The sequence below is a fragment of the Acomys russatus genome, chromosome 29, assembly GCF_903995435.1.
Source record: "Acomys russatus chromosome 29, mAcoRus1.1, whole genome shotgun sequence".
NCBI classification, from domain to species: Eukaryota; Metazoa; Chordata; class Mammalia; order Rodentia; family Muridae; genus Acomys; species Acomys russatus.
The window spans coordinates 6,487,331-6,501,188 of record NC_067165.1 but is presented as its reverse complement, the minus strand read 5'-3'; the positions used below and the strand labels follow the sequence as shown (position 1 = coordinate 6,501,188).

Here is a 13,858-nt window from a genome sequence, read left to right as displayed (position 1 = left end):
AGAGCTGGACACAATAGAGATAGGAGCCCTCTGACCACGTGGCCTGGGAGAGCTCTGGGGCCTGAGTGCCTACTGTCACCTTCATCCTTCTTCCCTGATTTTCCCTTCAGCATCAGACCCTTTGGAATTCTTGGAGTAAAGCTACTCAATGTCTGCCCTCGTGGGTCATGATGCCAGCCTTCCAGACCCTACTAAGTGGGATTGCCCGGCTCCATCCATCCACTGCCTGTACTGTCTAACCAGCGTTTTTCTCAATGACTCTTTCTACCTTCTCTCCGGTTTGAGTAGTTTGTATCTTTGAAAATATTCCATCATGGCTGATGAGACGTCTCAGCAGGTGAAAGAGCTTGCTGCCAAGCCTGACAGTCTTTTAAATTCAGTTCTTGGTGGAGTGAACTCACCCCTGAACGATGTTTTCTGACTTCCATGTGTGCACTGTGTGTGTGTGTGTGTGTGTGTGTGTGTGTGTTTGCACGTGCCTGTGAGCAGATGCATGCTTATGCACACACACATACACACAAAATAAACATAATTTTAAAAAATGTCATTAGACTCCCAGGAAGGAAAAGAAATAAACATAGCTATAAATCCTCATGGCTTAAGTGAAAGTCTCAAAATGTCTCCATTTTTCAATGAATTATTTAGACCCAAAGGTAAGATCACATTAATTTTGTGAGTTTCTTTTCACAAACAGAGCACTCTATCATTTTCCAAATTGTTTATGATTTCTGCCTGTTGCGTAAGCTCAAACAATTGGAAGGGTTTGCTGTCTGAGTCACAGGCAAAGAGACACAACAGAAAAATCCTGGATTTCGGAGGACAATGCTCAGGAAGCCATTTCCTGCCAAATGAATGTTCTCAGAGCCCATGCACGCTCTCCTTCAGTGTGTCTGGTAGGTTAGTCCAGACCTGACGTATTTGCACAACCAGGAAGATGGTGGCGGTGGTGTTGGGGCAGCTCTGACACAGGAGGCCCCAGATGATACAGCTTTTACTAACAGGCATTCCAATTTGTTTCCACAAAATAATCTTCCTGCAGGAGACAGTTGCTGCTTAGGAACCTGAGTGCAAATTGACGAGTTCCATTTGGGCCGTGTCCATGGTGTTTATGCCTCACACAACTTGAGGCTCATGTCTTGGGTTCAAGAAAATCCGTGCAGCCAGTAAGAGCCTGACAATCTGAGTCCAGGATGGAACTTACTCCTGCAATTGCTATGCAACTTCCACATGTGTACACACACACACACACACACACACACACACACAGAGAGAGAAAAATCCTGACTGGCTTGGCAGACCCAGTCTTGTGGGAGAAACAGACATGGGTTTGAAGAGCTTGGAACAGGCAGCCAGCAGTGGAGGAAGGTGCATTGGAGGAAAGACGAGGGTACTTCCTGGGGTAAGGCATCATAGCAAGAACACCAGGCAGCTGGTCACTCTGTAGAGTCAGGAAGCTGCAGTGAGGGACGGATGCTGCAGCGAGAGACAGATGCTGGTGCCCAGCTTGCTTTCTCCTTGTATCTATTCCAGGGCCCCCACCTATGGGATTGGATGGTGCTGCCCACTAGGTGGACCTTCCCTCTTCAGTAAAACCTTTCTGGAGCTGGCCTCATACACTTCCCCAGGGATGTGTTTCCATGGTGATTCTAAATCAGAATGGTCAAGACTAACCATCACAGACAGACTTTGGCAGGGAGACAAGAGAGGAGGTGAAGTGACAGTCAATAAGCTCCTACTGTATGCCAGACATTGCAGCTCTTTGCTTCCTTCGACAATTCTAGAAGGCGCATGTGCTCCCTTTACTCCACAGATAAGGAAAGTGAGTCCAAAGCGGAGCAAGGGCTTAGCACAGCCACTGTGAGGTTGGGTGTCAGGGTCCTGTGCTTTCCGAGTCCTTGCTGCTTTCTAAGGCGGTAGGCAGGGTTGCTAGGTCACCAGGGGAGGGAACATCGTCCCATTAATGGAAGATTTGCATCTGCATCTGAAGCCTGCCTCCAGCTTCGGAGACAGTGTGATATACTGGTGACTTGAAGGGTAAAGAATCTATGGGGTCTGAACTCTTCAGGGACCCACCGACAGACTCTCCTGAAGACAGACTCCTCAGAGCCTTCTTTTCAGTGAGCCTCCATGGTGCAGCCATAACCAAAACCCTACGAGTGGGTCTAGTGAGAATCCCCTCACCCGAGATCTGATCCACTTTCTCTTTCCCTCTTCTCAATATTGGATCCTTTGCCTGCACTAGGCAAGGGCTTCACTCTTGACGTCTCCTCTGAGATGTTTCCTGCCCACTGACCTGTGCCCCCCTGTGCCTGGGCTGTGCACCCCAGCTGTCTCTGCTGCATGGGGGAGTTCAGGTTTGTCTCCCCAGTGGGGCCAGAGTGTCTTGACACCTGCCTCCATGGCCCTGAATTGTCTCTTCCTTGTTGGACCAGGCATCCATGATGTTCCAGTGTCTTCCTCATTCCATGTCTTTTCCAGACGATGCATTTCCGCCACAGCCTGTCTACTTCACCATCTGCCTCCCACTTCCCACCAGCCACACCTCCTGAAGTCTCTTCTACAGGAGCACTGTCCTCACACCGTCCCAGTCAGCCCAGTGTCACTCGTTCCCTTGCAGTTACTCCCACCTGACCCACTACCACCCCATCCAGCGATCTCTCCAAAGCGTTGAGCTGCCCAGTCTCCCTTCCCTTTCGCTTCCACGGTTTTCCACAGACATCTCAAGCCCGTGCCTGGTGATGGGAACCTTTCAGCTTTCGCTCCCTGCGCTGCAGCCCCTTATCCTCACTGTACATCCCAACAGCCCCCCTCCAAATAAAAGGCTTGATCCATTGCTCCCCAACGTCACACACCCTTGAGCGTTATTCTGTTGGTCCTGCTGCACAGGAAACCACTACCGGACCCTGATCATGACGGACAGGTAGTGGGTGTTCTCTGAACACCCCTGATCTCCCTATCCTTGCTCCTAACCCTGTGCTATTGCACTGGTGTCCCTTTGTCCCTGACCACCTTACTGTGCTGGCTTTGGGGTTTTGTTGCCACTTTGGCAGCCGTTTTGCAGACATCCCATAGTAGTAGGTGCTTTTCACACCCACCGTGTAGATGAGGATGTTGGGACCCAGAGCAGCGGCCTGGCTCACCTACTGTAGTGATATTAGGAGCCTCCGCCCCACACACCCACAGACCCTGGGGTCCTGACCTGTGGCGAGAGGTGCTGGGTCCTGAGGAAGAAGCCAAGGAGGCAGCCCACGATGACAGACAGCACTGACAGGATGAGGAGCCCGTTGTGTTTACACACTGCCCGGCCTCGAGCCAGGACAGCGCCCAGCGCCATGCTGAGGCCAGCCTGTTGGCACCATTCCATGCACTGTAGGATGTGTCTCAGGTCTGGGCTGGAGGCACAAGCCTCTCTCCTCACAGGTGAACAGTGTGCTGAGCACCTAACGTCAGCCTTACAGCCATGGCCTGTGCAGCCACCCAAAGGGAAGCCACAATCCTATTACCAGCTGCATTATTAGGAGCTGGAAGCAGATTAGGGCCTGGGAAATTAGAGCAGGCCACGTGGTTGGGGTGTCTAGTCCTCAAAGCCAACTGCTTCTCTTGAAGAGGGGAGGAGACAAGAAACCATGACAGGAAGCAGAGGCGTGTCACCCCCACCTCATTTCCGAAAGAGGTGCCCGCCACTGCCCACTTCAGTAGGTGTTGAATGGGCCTTCCATGGCTGTCCTACAAGCCTGATTCACGCTAATGGCGGCCCCAGGAGTAGGCAGTGTGAACGTGTCACTTTGCTGGTGCAGCTTCAGAGGTGTCTGTGGGAGGAATGAACACTGTGGCCAGGCTTACCCTGGGTGCTACTGCCAGTAACAGGGACTCAACACCACCAGCTTGTGTCTGGGTTCCAGTCTCCATGTCAGACCCTGAGAGCGTGAGTCCCGCAGCACAGTCACTGAGCTGGCACTGGACAGAGTGGGGTCAGGTAGCACTCGGCGGGATTTAGATTCAGCTGCCCTGAATCCAGCCTAAGGTCAACAGGAAGTGAGTGAGCTTTCTTCCGGGATGCTTCAAGCCCATGATCACTCACCCTACATCCCTCAGGGACTGATATTTATTTATTTGTTTGTTTGTTTATTTATTTGTTTCAACATATTTTTGTTTATTCTTTTTTATACATATATACAATATATCTTGATCACATCTGAATGGATAAAAAAAAAAAAGGAGTAAATAAAAAGAATTAAAAGAAGAACATGACCTAAAAAGGAGGCCTTAGGTATGGTGGAGGTTTGTTGTAAATATGAGGGAGAAAACAGTCAGAGACATAAGGAAGAGCCCAGAGTGAGTGACCAGGGCCATAGTGACCAGGCTGTGTGAGGAGAGAGGGGCGAGGGAGAGCAGTGGAGGAGTGGCCTGACCAAGACAGTGGCCTGGCCAAGAGACTGGTGTAGCCAAAGTGGCTGAGTTATATAGGGGCCAGAGGATATAGGGGAAGGGGCAGCCCAGTCCCTAGGCTGAAGAGTTCAGGGTTGGGGACAGGGTGTGCCAGCCAGGAGGGCCCTGTAACAGGTCGGGACTGAGGGATGCTGGGAGGACGTGGGGGCCAGGGACCTCTCTGATATGTCAATAGGCATCTCAGCCATTTGTCCTGGTTTGAGACTTAACAACATCTGCCCACAACAACAGCTCCTCCTGGACCCTCCCCAGCACGTGCCCCTTCCGTCTTCTCATTGCCTTCTCCTTCTTTAAATAGGCCAGAGGGCAGTTAATGCTGTCCGTGCGCGATCAGGAGCTGCCACAATTGCTAGGGGTGGAGCTCATAGGCCCCTCCCCCATCCGTGCTGACCAGCTTGATCTTGTGTCCCCCTTATGGGGACAGCCACAACTGTTGTGGACTCATGAGTGCAATGGCCAATGTCCAGAAGAGGGAGCCCCCCCTCCCCTCCCCTTCAGCTTTCATTCTTTCTGTCTCCTCTCCTAGGATGGCCCCGAGCCTTTAGGGGTTGATCTAAAAGTCCCATTTAGGGTGAAGCACTCAACAGTCACTCACCCTCAGCATGATGAGCAGTCAGTCATACATCAACCACTGCCCACTGCAAGAAGTCTCTCTGACTAAGGTTGACAATGGGGATACACAAAGCTTTCAAGAAGGCAGTTTAACAACAGGCCGGTCTAGCAAAATAATAGATCTTCACCCCAACAGGGTCCCTGACTTCCCCAGCCACAGGCCTTTGGCCAGCTTTTTGTTTGTTTATTTGTTTGTCTTTTGTTTTGTTTTGTTTTGTTTTCGAGACAGGGTTTCTCTGTGTGGCCCTCACTGTCCTGGACTCAATTTGTAGATTATTTGGCTTCGAATTCACAGAGATCCATCTGCCTCTGCCTCCCTGAGTGCTGGAATTATAGACGTGCGCCACCACACCCAGATGCCTTTGACTAGGTTTAAGGCACCGAGGCCTGCTTATTTTTAAAGATGGCAAAACCCAGGAGATCTGCATTTGAGACCCAGGTCTGCTACTCGCCAGCTGTGTGACCCTGGACAAACCATTTCATCTCATTCTACGTCAGTATCCCAACTTATAAAACATAGGCGATGATAGCACCCAGCCAGGGTAGATAAGTTAGGGTACCGGGCAGCTCTAGGTGCTGAGCAGCAACCGTGGTTGGAAGCATCATCACATAGCACCTCAAAGGAGATTCCTTCCAGTCTTGCTTGTGGCCTGGCCTGCCCTTTAAGCCAGAGGGAATTAACTTGCCTGTGTCACTGGACATCTGTAATCTCACTAGGGCCAGTCAGGCCCATCAGGCGGCAGCAGGGAGCAGGCTGCTGTGGAGGTGGGGATGTGACAGGTGTGGGGTGCGCACGCACACACAAATGCACACACACAAACACACACACGGTGGCTGCCTCTTCCTGACAAGTGGCCAGGAGGATAGGGTGAGGAAGCCGGGCACAGGCCCTGCTGCCATGATGGTAAAGAGACAGATTCTGGTCCCAACTGAACCAGCTTGTGCCCTCACCCTCAGTCCTGTGCTTTCTAAAGACAGCACATATGCACAGAGCAGGCGGAAGCCCCTCCTTCTGGGCAGCTACTTGGTGGCAGGAGAGGAGGTGAGGTGCCCATCAGTCTGAGAGATATCTTCCTCCCACTCCCTTAAAGCTCAAAGCTCCCTAATCCACCTTCAGCGCCAACAAATGCCTCAAATGCCTCATGTTCCAGGTTACCAGGTGGTTAACTGTTGCTTGGGGAATCTTGGGTAGACTCAGGGTAGGTTTTAAACAATATCTAGGCCCACCCTGAGCTGTGCTGCAGAGTGGGCATAGCTTGCTTTCCACTCTGGCTCTAAGACTTTTGTTTCCAGAACATCCCCTTCCACTTCCCCTGCCCACCCCCCCCCACCCCACCCCTACAATTGCCGCTGACCCCATCCCTCCACACTCTAACCCCCTGGGCCACCTGCCTCTCCCCGATATTCCAGATCTCTTCCCAGCTCCCACTCTCTTCAGCAAGCAGATGTTTATGCTAGCATAGTGTGCTATCTCTGTGGGTACTGGGGACAGAACAGTGTGCCAGACACAGTCTGGCCTCAGAGACCCTCCAAGAAAAGGAACTACTTCACAGTGAAGTGTGAATGACTGATGATGTGCTTACTACAGACGGCTTTGAATTAAACAGAAAGGCACCTGCGTTAGAACCCTTTAATAAATCACTTTGACCCACAGATCAATAGTCTTTTACACTATGACTAAATATGCAAAACTGTTTCCATGATTATAATAGTTTGGATAGGAATGGCCCCCATAGGGAGTGGCACTATTAGGAGGTGTGGCCTTGGTGGAGTGGGTGTGGCCTTGGGGGAGGAAGTGTGTCACTGTGGGGGTGGGCTTGGAGGTCTTGGTGTTCCTGCTACAGCCAGTGTGGCATACAGTCTCCTTCCTCTGCCTGTGGATCAAAAGGTAGAACTCGGCCGGGCGTGGTGGCGCACACCTTTAATGCCAGCACTTGGAGGCAGAGGCAGGCGGATCGCTGTGAGTTCGAGGCCAGCCTGGTCCTCAAAGCTAGTCCAGGACAGCCAAGGCTACATAGAGGAACCCTGTCTCTGGGGGAGGGGGGGCGCAGAACTCTAGCATCATATCTGCCCCAGTGCTTCCCGCCGTGATGATATGGACTAAAGCTCTGAAACTGTAAGCCAGCTCCAGTGAAATGTTTTCCTTTATAAGTGACGCCATGGTCATGGTGTCTCTTCACAGCAATAAAACCCTAACTAAGATAATAATCATATAAAGCAAACACGTTGGGGAAATGCTGCTAAGACAGTTACCCGGGTTCTTCACTCTGGTCCAGCTGACAGCTTGCTGAAGTTAAAGGTCCAGCTGTGGAGCTGGATTGTGCACTTAGGGAGTCAGGGGCCACCCTACATTGCATAAGATGCTGTTAAAACAAAACAAAACAAAACAAAACAGCCGGGCGTGGTGGTGCATGCCTTTAATCCCAGCACTCGGGAGACAGAGGCAGGCGGGTCGCTGTGAGTTCGAGGCCAGCCTGGTCTACAAAGTGAGTCCAGGGCAGCCAAGGCTACACAGAGAAACCCTGTCTTGAAAGAAAAATGAAAACAAACAAACAAACAAACAAACAAACAAAAGCATGTTTGCTTTAACCTCAGGAAGCCAGAGGGGGTGCAAGGGAAGAGACTGCTTTGAAAAAGGCGTGGCTGGGGCGGGGTGGGGGCAGGGAGAGAACAAAGTGCTCGGCCAAGCTGGAGAGCTTGCAGCTTCAGGGACTGGGACCTGGCCCCTTCCGGCAGGTGTCAAGATGCTTTAGCTGAGCTGTTCCGGCCCCTGGGTGGGTTGGGGTGATGACAGCTCTGGGTTTGTTGGCAGCTTTCCAGAGACATACCAGAGGCGCCTGCCTCTCCCCAGCTCACCTCCCCAGCTTGCCAGGGGCTGAGCCCTTCCGGGAAGGTTGCTGTGGGCAGCCAATCCCGCCAGCGTGAATTCCTGGTGTCCTTCATCACTGGAGACCGGCTAACCTCTGTGGAGGGCCCTACCCGCCTCACTGGTCTCACCAGATGGAGGGAAGAGATTTGGTGGAAGACTCACACCTGCACCTGCCATCTCCTTCCTGCCCTGTCTTAGGGAAGTCAGGCCTGATCCCCAGCAAGGTCAGCACTGTGTAAGCCTCTGTGGGCACTCAAACTCCATCACCCGGACTTGCCAGAAAGGCTGGCCTCCCGGGAGCCAGCGGGCCAGCACCCATGGAAGAAGTCACTGGACCAGAATCTGGTCGCAAGGCCTGTGTCATCAAACCCCACTATTTAAATTAAGTAAAATAAACAAAATATGCAAATACTCAGTCAAACGAGTTATACTTCAAGGACTGAATGGCTTTGTGGCCACAATACTGCACTGTGCAGTCAGTCCATAGTTCTAGAGAATTCTACCAAATATTCTGTGGAGGCAATGAGCTAAGTTCAAATCCCAACTCCTTGTGGATGCTGTGTGGTGTTCCCGAAGCTAGTGAGTTTCTCTGAGCCTTCCTCCTTCTTATTTATGAAAGCCCCTGGTTTCTACACTGTACCACACTGCCTCTCACTGGAATATGTTGGTTAAAGTCAAATATAAAGCTAACACAGGCCCAGGGCAAGTTTTAAAGCCAGTCAGGACTCTTGGTATCAAGTCACAGATAATTAAATCAAACTAGCATAGGTTAAAAAGGAAATTTATATGTGAGCAGATGACAGAACTTATGGGGCACAGAGCCGGGAGACACGCGCAGAATCAGTGTAGCGTGTCTCCGCTCACAAAGCAGGGAAACAAACAACAGCTTGCCTGCTTCCACGGTCCCAACTAGCCATCTGGTTTTATTTGCTACCTAATGTAATTCTCTTGCTTTGTTCCCGTTTGTTTCATTTTGTGATAGGATCTACTGTAGCCCAGGCAAACCTCAAACTTGCAATCCTCCTGCCTCAGCCTCCCAAAGTGCCAAGATTAAAGGCACACACTCTCAGGTTTGCAATGCCAGTATCAAGTGCAAATATACAGCTGCCTCCTTGCTGTGGTAAGCCTTGAATCTCAGCACCCAGGAGGCAGAGGGAGAAATATCTTTTCAAGTTTGAAGCTAGCCTGGTCTACATAATGAGTTCCAGGCCGGCTGGGGCTACATAAGTAGACCTTGTCAAAAAAAAAAAAAAAAAAAAAAATACACACACACACACACACACACCTGTTAAGGTTTTCTTCAGAACCCAGAATCACCCAAATCAAATCATGGGTTGTGTTTTGTGTCTCACACATATGTATTTTTGCTTTTTACCAGACTGGTGAAAACACAGCACAAAACTGCGTCTATTTCATGGTTCAGGGAGACACACTGCACAGGCGTTTGTTGGCTGTGGCTACTGAGGAGTAGGGAAGGACTGAGAGGAGCCGGTGTCCTCGACGTGGCCGGTCACTGTGGATTAGGCACGTGAGTACAGTGGACGTGAGGTTCCTCGGCTGAGTTTCACAGGACGTGCTCTGTCCTTGGTGGGGGCAAAAGCAGTCTTCCTTTGAGGAAAGCAGGGTTCCTGGAGGCTGTCAGTGCCTCCTGCTTGCCTACTCACAGACTGTAACTTGCTTCCTTTGAATTTGCTTGGATCTTGCTGTGCTCCCGTGCTTTCCCAGATCACACCCCCAGGGTGTGACACTGAGTGAGACTGGAAAGGCTGAGGCACCACTGGGCATGTGTGGCAAATATCCCCTCTGTTCACAGGCAGGCTCACTGGCCCATCACACACTACGTATAGAATACAAGTTCAAACGTCAAATTAAGATGAAGGCAGAGCATTAAGCCAAACATGAGGCCCTTCTGAGTCCAGGGCTTCTGTGGCTGCACAAATCACACAGTACGGAAACCATCCCTGTTTATAAGGCTGGCATGTTGAGGATGTCAGAACCCGCAACCATGGTGGAGCCCAGCCCTAAGGCCATCTGCTCCAAGTGCTGGCTGGAATGCTCTCCCTCTCTAGCCCGTCCCTCTGCATACCAGAACACTTATTTATTCTGTATTTTGGTTTCCTTGACACAGGGTTCTCACTCTGTGTTCCAGGTTGGCCTGGAACTTTCAGTGGGAGCACAGGTGGCCTGTGCCACCACAACCGACCCACTCATGAATTCTTCACCCAACACCTGCACTGTGGGCAGCTATCAGGAGCACAGCCCGAAAGCACGTGCTTCACAATGATAATTAGGACAGTTACCCTGTGCCTTGGGCTGAGTTTTCAAATCTGTAGCGTAGAAATAACGACATCCTAGCATATAGAGGTGAACTCACCCATGTGACACTCAGAGCAGTGAGCTCGTAGTAAGCACTGCCTGTGTACATGTAACTATTTGTCATCTTACTGCTGTGTCAGGCATTGTCTAGGCACAGGAGACACTGTAACACGGATGGCCCCTCATGTGTGAGGATTCGGCTTACAGATTCTTAACATTATAGTGAGTTTATCAGGCTGTGAATAAGGAACCTGTAGACGCACCGCAGTGTGCCTTACAGTGGGCTTTTCAGGGTATTGTGTGCATTTAAATCTTTTTATTGGTGTGTGTGTGTGTGTGTGTGTGTGTGTGTGTGTGTGTGTGTGTGTCCTCACTACAGCATTTATGTGCACCAGAGAACATCCTGAAAAAGTCATTTTACTCCTTCTACCATGTGAGTTCCAGGTTTGGAACGCAGGTCTTCTGGCCTGACAGCAGGAGGAGCCAACTTGCCAGCCATGCATACATTTTAAAATGTTTTAATTACATTTTATTTAGTGTGTGTGTGTGTGTGTGTGTGTGTGTGTGTGTGTGTGTGTGTGTATACTTGTGTAGTATGCAAGAAATCTTGAGCTCAGTTCTAAATGTGATCTAGGGAAGCCACAGTCAGGTGGCTTTTCAGGGAAGGGTGGCCCGCTTAGTAATCCAGAGACTGAGGCAAGAGGATCATTACAAGTTCAATCCCAACTTGGTTTACACAGCAAGTTCCAGGCCAGCCTGGACTACAGAGTGAGACTCTGTCTCAGAAAAGTAAAACAAAACAAAGAATTAAGTCTTAGCCATCACATGTGATTATTTCAAGTATTTATCTCAAATATTTATTTCTTCCTTCCCCAAGTAGGCAGTGTCCCAAATTTTGAACATTGCTGTAAACACTAAAATTAACTTACATGTGCTGGTCCTTCTAGGTTATCCACATAGTGATGGGTTGCCAGGTCACAAGGGCTACAGATGTTTGGCATTACCTGACCCTGCCAACCATTTCCAAGTCATTTTTGCCATTTGACATATTTGTTCACTATGTATGGAAGATTCCATGGGAGCCACACACTCACCAACATTTGGCACTGATTAATCATTAACTTTCGCTACTCAGTTCAATGTGAAGCAACAGTATTCATGCTTACAATTTGCATTTCCCTGATTATTAAATTTGAATACATTTTAATATGCTAATGAGCCATCTGTGCCTCATCGTTGATGAAAATGCTATTAATTTCCTTTGAACAGTTTTAATAGTGTTGCCTTTTCTTGTTGATTCATAATCTGCATGCTAACTATCACTTGTATGCATTTATCTAGCTTTAAATGCCTTTTAAAGTTATGATAATGAAAAAGATATGAAAGTTACAACTTTTAATGTAAGTGAATGCTTCAGTCCTCTCCTTTATGACTTATTTTATCTTGTCTTGTTTTAAAAGCTGTAGTTTAGTGGAAGGGCTTTGCCTGGCATACATGAGATTTGGGGTTTGATTTTTTTATTTTGTTTTTGTTTTTTGTTTTTTCGAGACAGGCTTTCTCTGTGTAGCCCTGGCTGTCCTAGACACGTTATTGCACACTGTGGACAATTTAACCTTGTTCATTCAAATGCTGGTTTCTATACCCCACTATCTGGTTTCAATCCAGACGTGGCGCTGTAATGCTTATTCTAAGTATCTCCTGTCTCAAGTTTGTGTAAACATGCCCACCATTTGTTCTCTGTCCTGTCAATAAAGCACTGACCAATCAATGCTAAGCAATAGAGAAAACAGGGTGGGGCATCCAGGTTCCTTGAGGGGAGGAGAAAGAAAGTAAGTAGAGGATTAAGCCACAAGGAAGCATCAGGAGAAGTGACCCTGAGGCAGAAGATGGTTAAAAATGCAAGTGTGATGGGGAATTTGTTTGGGAGGAAGTTAGATTATCTTGGAGGTCTAATTTGGAGTAATAATTACTCAGTATTGTGCTCAAGGCTAATTAAATAAAATCATAGTCTCTCCGTGTCAATTATTTGGGTAACTAGCTTGGCTAAAGATAAACTGCTGCCATATTAACTTTTTGCATCCTATCACATTAATAATCCTTCTACAAATTGTCATAACATTACTTTTTAAAATGTCCATCTTTACCCAACCTTGTTAGGCTGGTATAAAATTAATATTGTTTTTCTTTAGGTTACTTAATTTTTCTACAGTTGAAAAATCTACCTTTTCAACGGAAACTAAAATGGCTGCCCTGAAATAAAATTAAGTGTGCATCATTGGAGTCTGCCATTGGGTGGTGTCTATACCATTGTTGACATTTTGTCATTATTACTATAAGTTTATAGTCATTTTAAATACCATTAATTTTTAAAACTTTTGTTTATTAATTTTTATGTGCACTGGTATTTTGTCTACATGTCTGTCTGTATGCGAGATTGTCAGGTCTCCTGGAACAGGAGTTACAGACAGTTGTGAGCTGCCATGTGGGTGCTGGGAATCAAACCTTGGTCCTTGGAAGAGCAGCCAGTGCTCTTAACTGTTGCGCCATCTTCCCAGCTTGACTTTTTATTTCTTAGACTTATTTTTACTTTTTAATTATGTGTGTCTTGGCGGAAAGCTACGTTACCATAGCTGTCTATGTTGAGGGAGGTCAGAAGTGGGTGTTGGAGTCTCTGGAGCTGAAGTTCTAGGTGGTTGTAAGCCACCCCATGTGGGTGCTGGGAACTGAATTCAGGCCCTTTGCAAGAGAAGCATATACTTTTAATTGCTGAGGCAATTAATACTTAAAGAGCATATTTATATTCAGGGGATGGAGAGATGGTTAAGTGATTAGGAGCACTGGCTACTCATTCAGAGGAACAGTATTCAATTCCCAGCACCCACCTGGTCACTCACAACTGTAATGCCAGTTCTTGGGGGATCTGACACTCTTTTGGGGCTTCTATGAGCACCAGGCATACTTGCGTTGCACAGAAATACTACTTGCAGGTTAAATATCCATACATGGGTTGGGGAGATGCATCAGTGGTTATGATTACTGGGTTCTTTTCCAGAAGACCCAGGTTCCATTCCCAGCACCCACATGGAGGTTCACAATTGTCTGTAGCTCCAGCTCCAGAGGACCTTGTGCCCTCTTTTGGTCTCTACAGGCACCAAGTATGCATGTGGCACACAGATATATATGTAGGCAAATTACCTGTACACATAAAACGAAATAGATTTACATTTTTAAATACTTATATTCTTATACTTATTATTAATTTTTGGATTATTTCAAGATAGGGTTTCTCTGTGTAGCTCTGGCTCTGTAGACCAGGCTGGCTTTAAACTCAGAGCTAACTAAGACAGATGGCCTTTCAACACATGTGAAGATGCTCAGCCTCATTCAAAGTAAGATAAACAGGATAAAACTAGAGTTGGCTACATTGCTGGAGAGACAAGCTCACTCTGAGCTGTAAGTTGACAATTTCTATAAAATTTGCAAATTATTTGATCCCTTGGTAGAACATTCTCCTTCTAGGATGGCCCTGTTTTTGTTGTTGCTGTTGTTTTATTTTGTTTTTGTTTTTGTTTTGTTTTGTTTTGAGATAGGGTTTTACTGTGTAGCTCTGGC

At 48.1% G+C, this 13,858-nt stretch overlaps 1 protein-coding gene across 1 annotated transcript in view; it reads right to left on the bottom strand.

Annotated features, from left to right (window-relative positions):
• Slc1a7 (solute carrier family 1 member 7) overlaps positions 1–3,364 on the bottom strand; it is a 44,302-nt gene extending 40,938 nt beyond the window's left edge. Inside the window, exon 1 of the mRNA XM_051171896.1 lies at positions 3,200–3,364. Within this exon, the coding sequence (XP_051027853.1) occupies positions 3,200–3,364 (165 nt within the window). The remainder of the gene's footprint in view (positions 1–3,199) is intronic.
• Between the last annotated feature and the right edge of the window lie 10,494 nt (positions 3,365–13,858).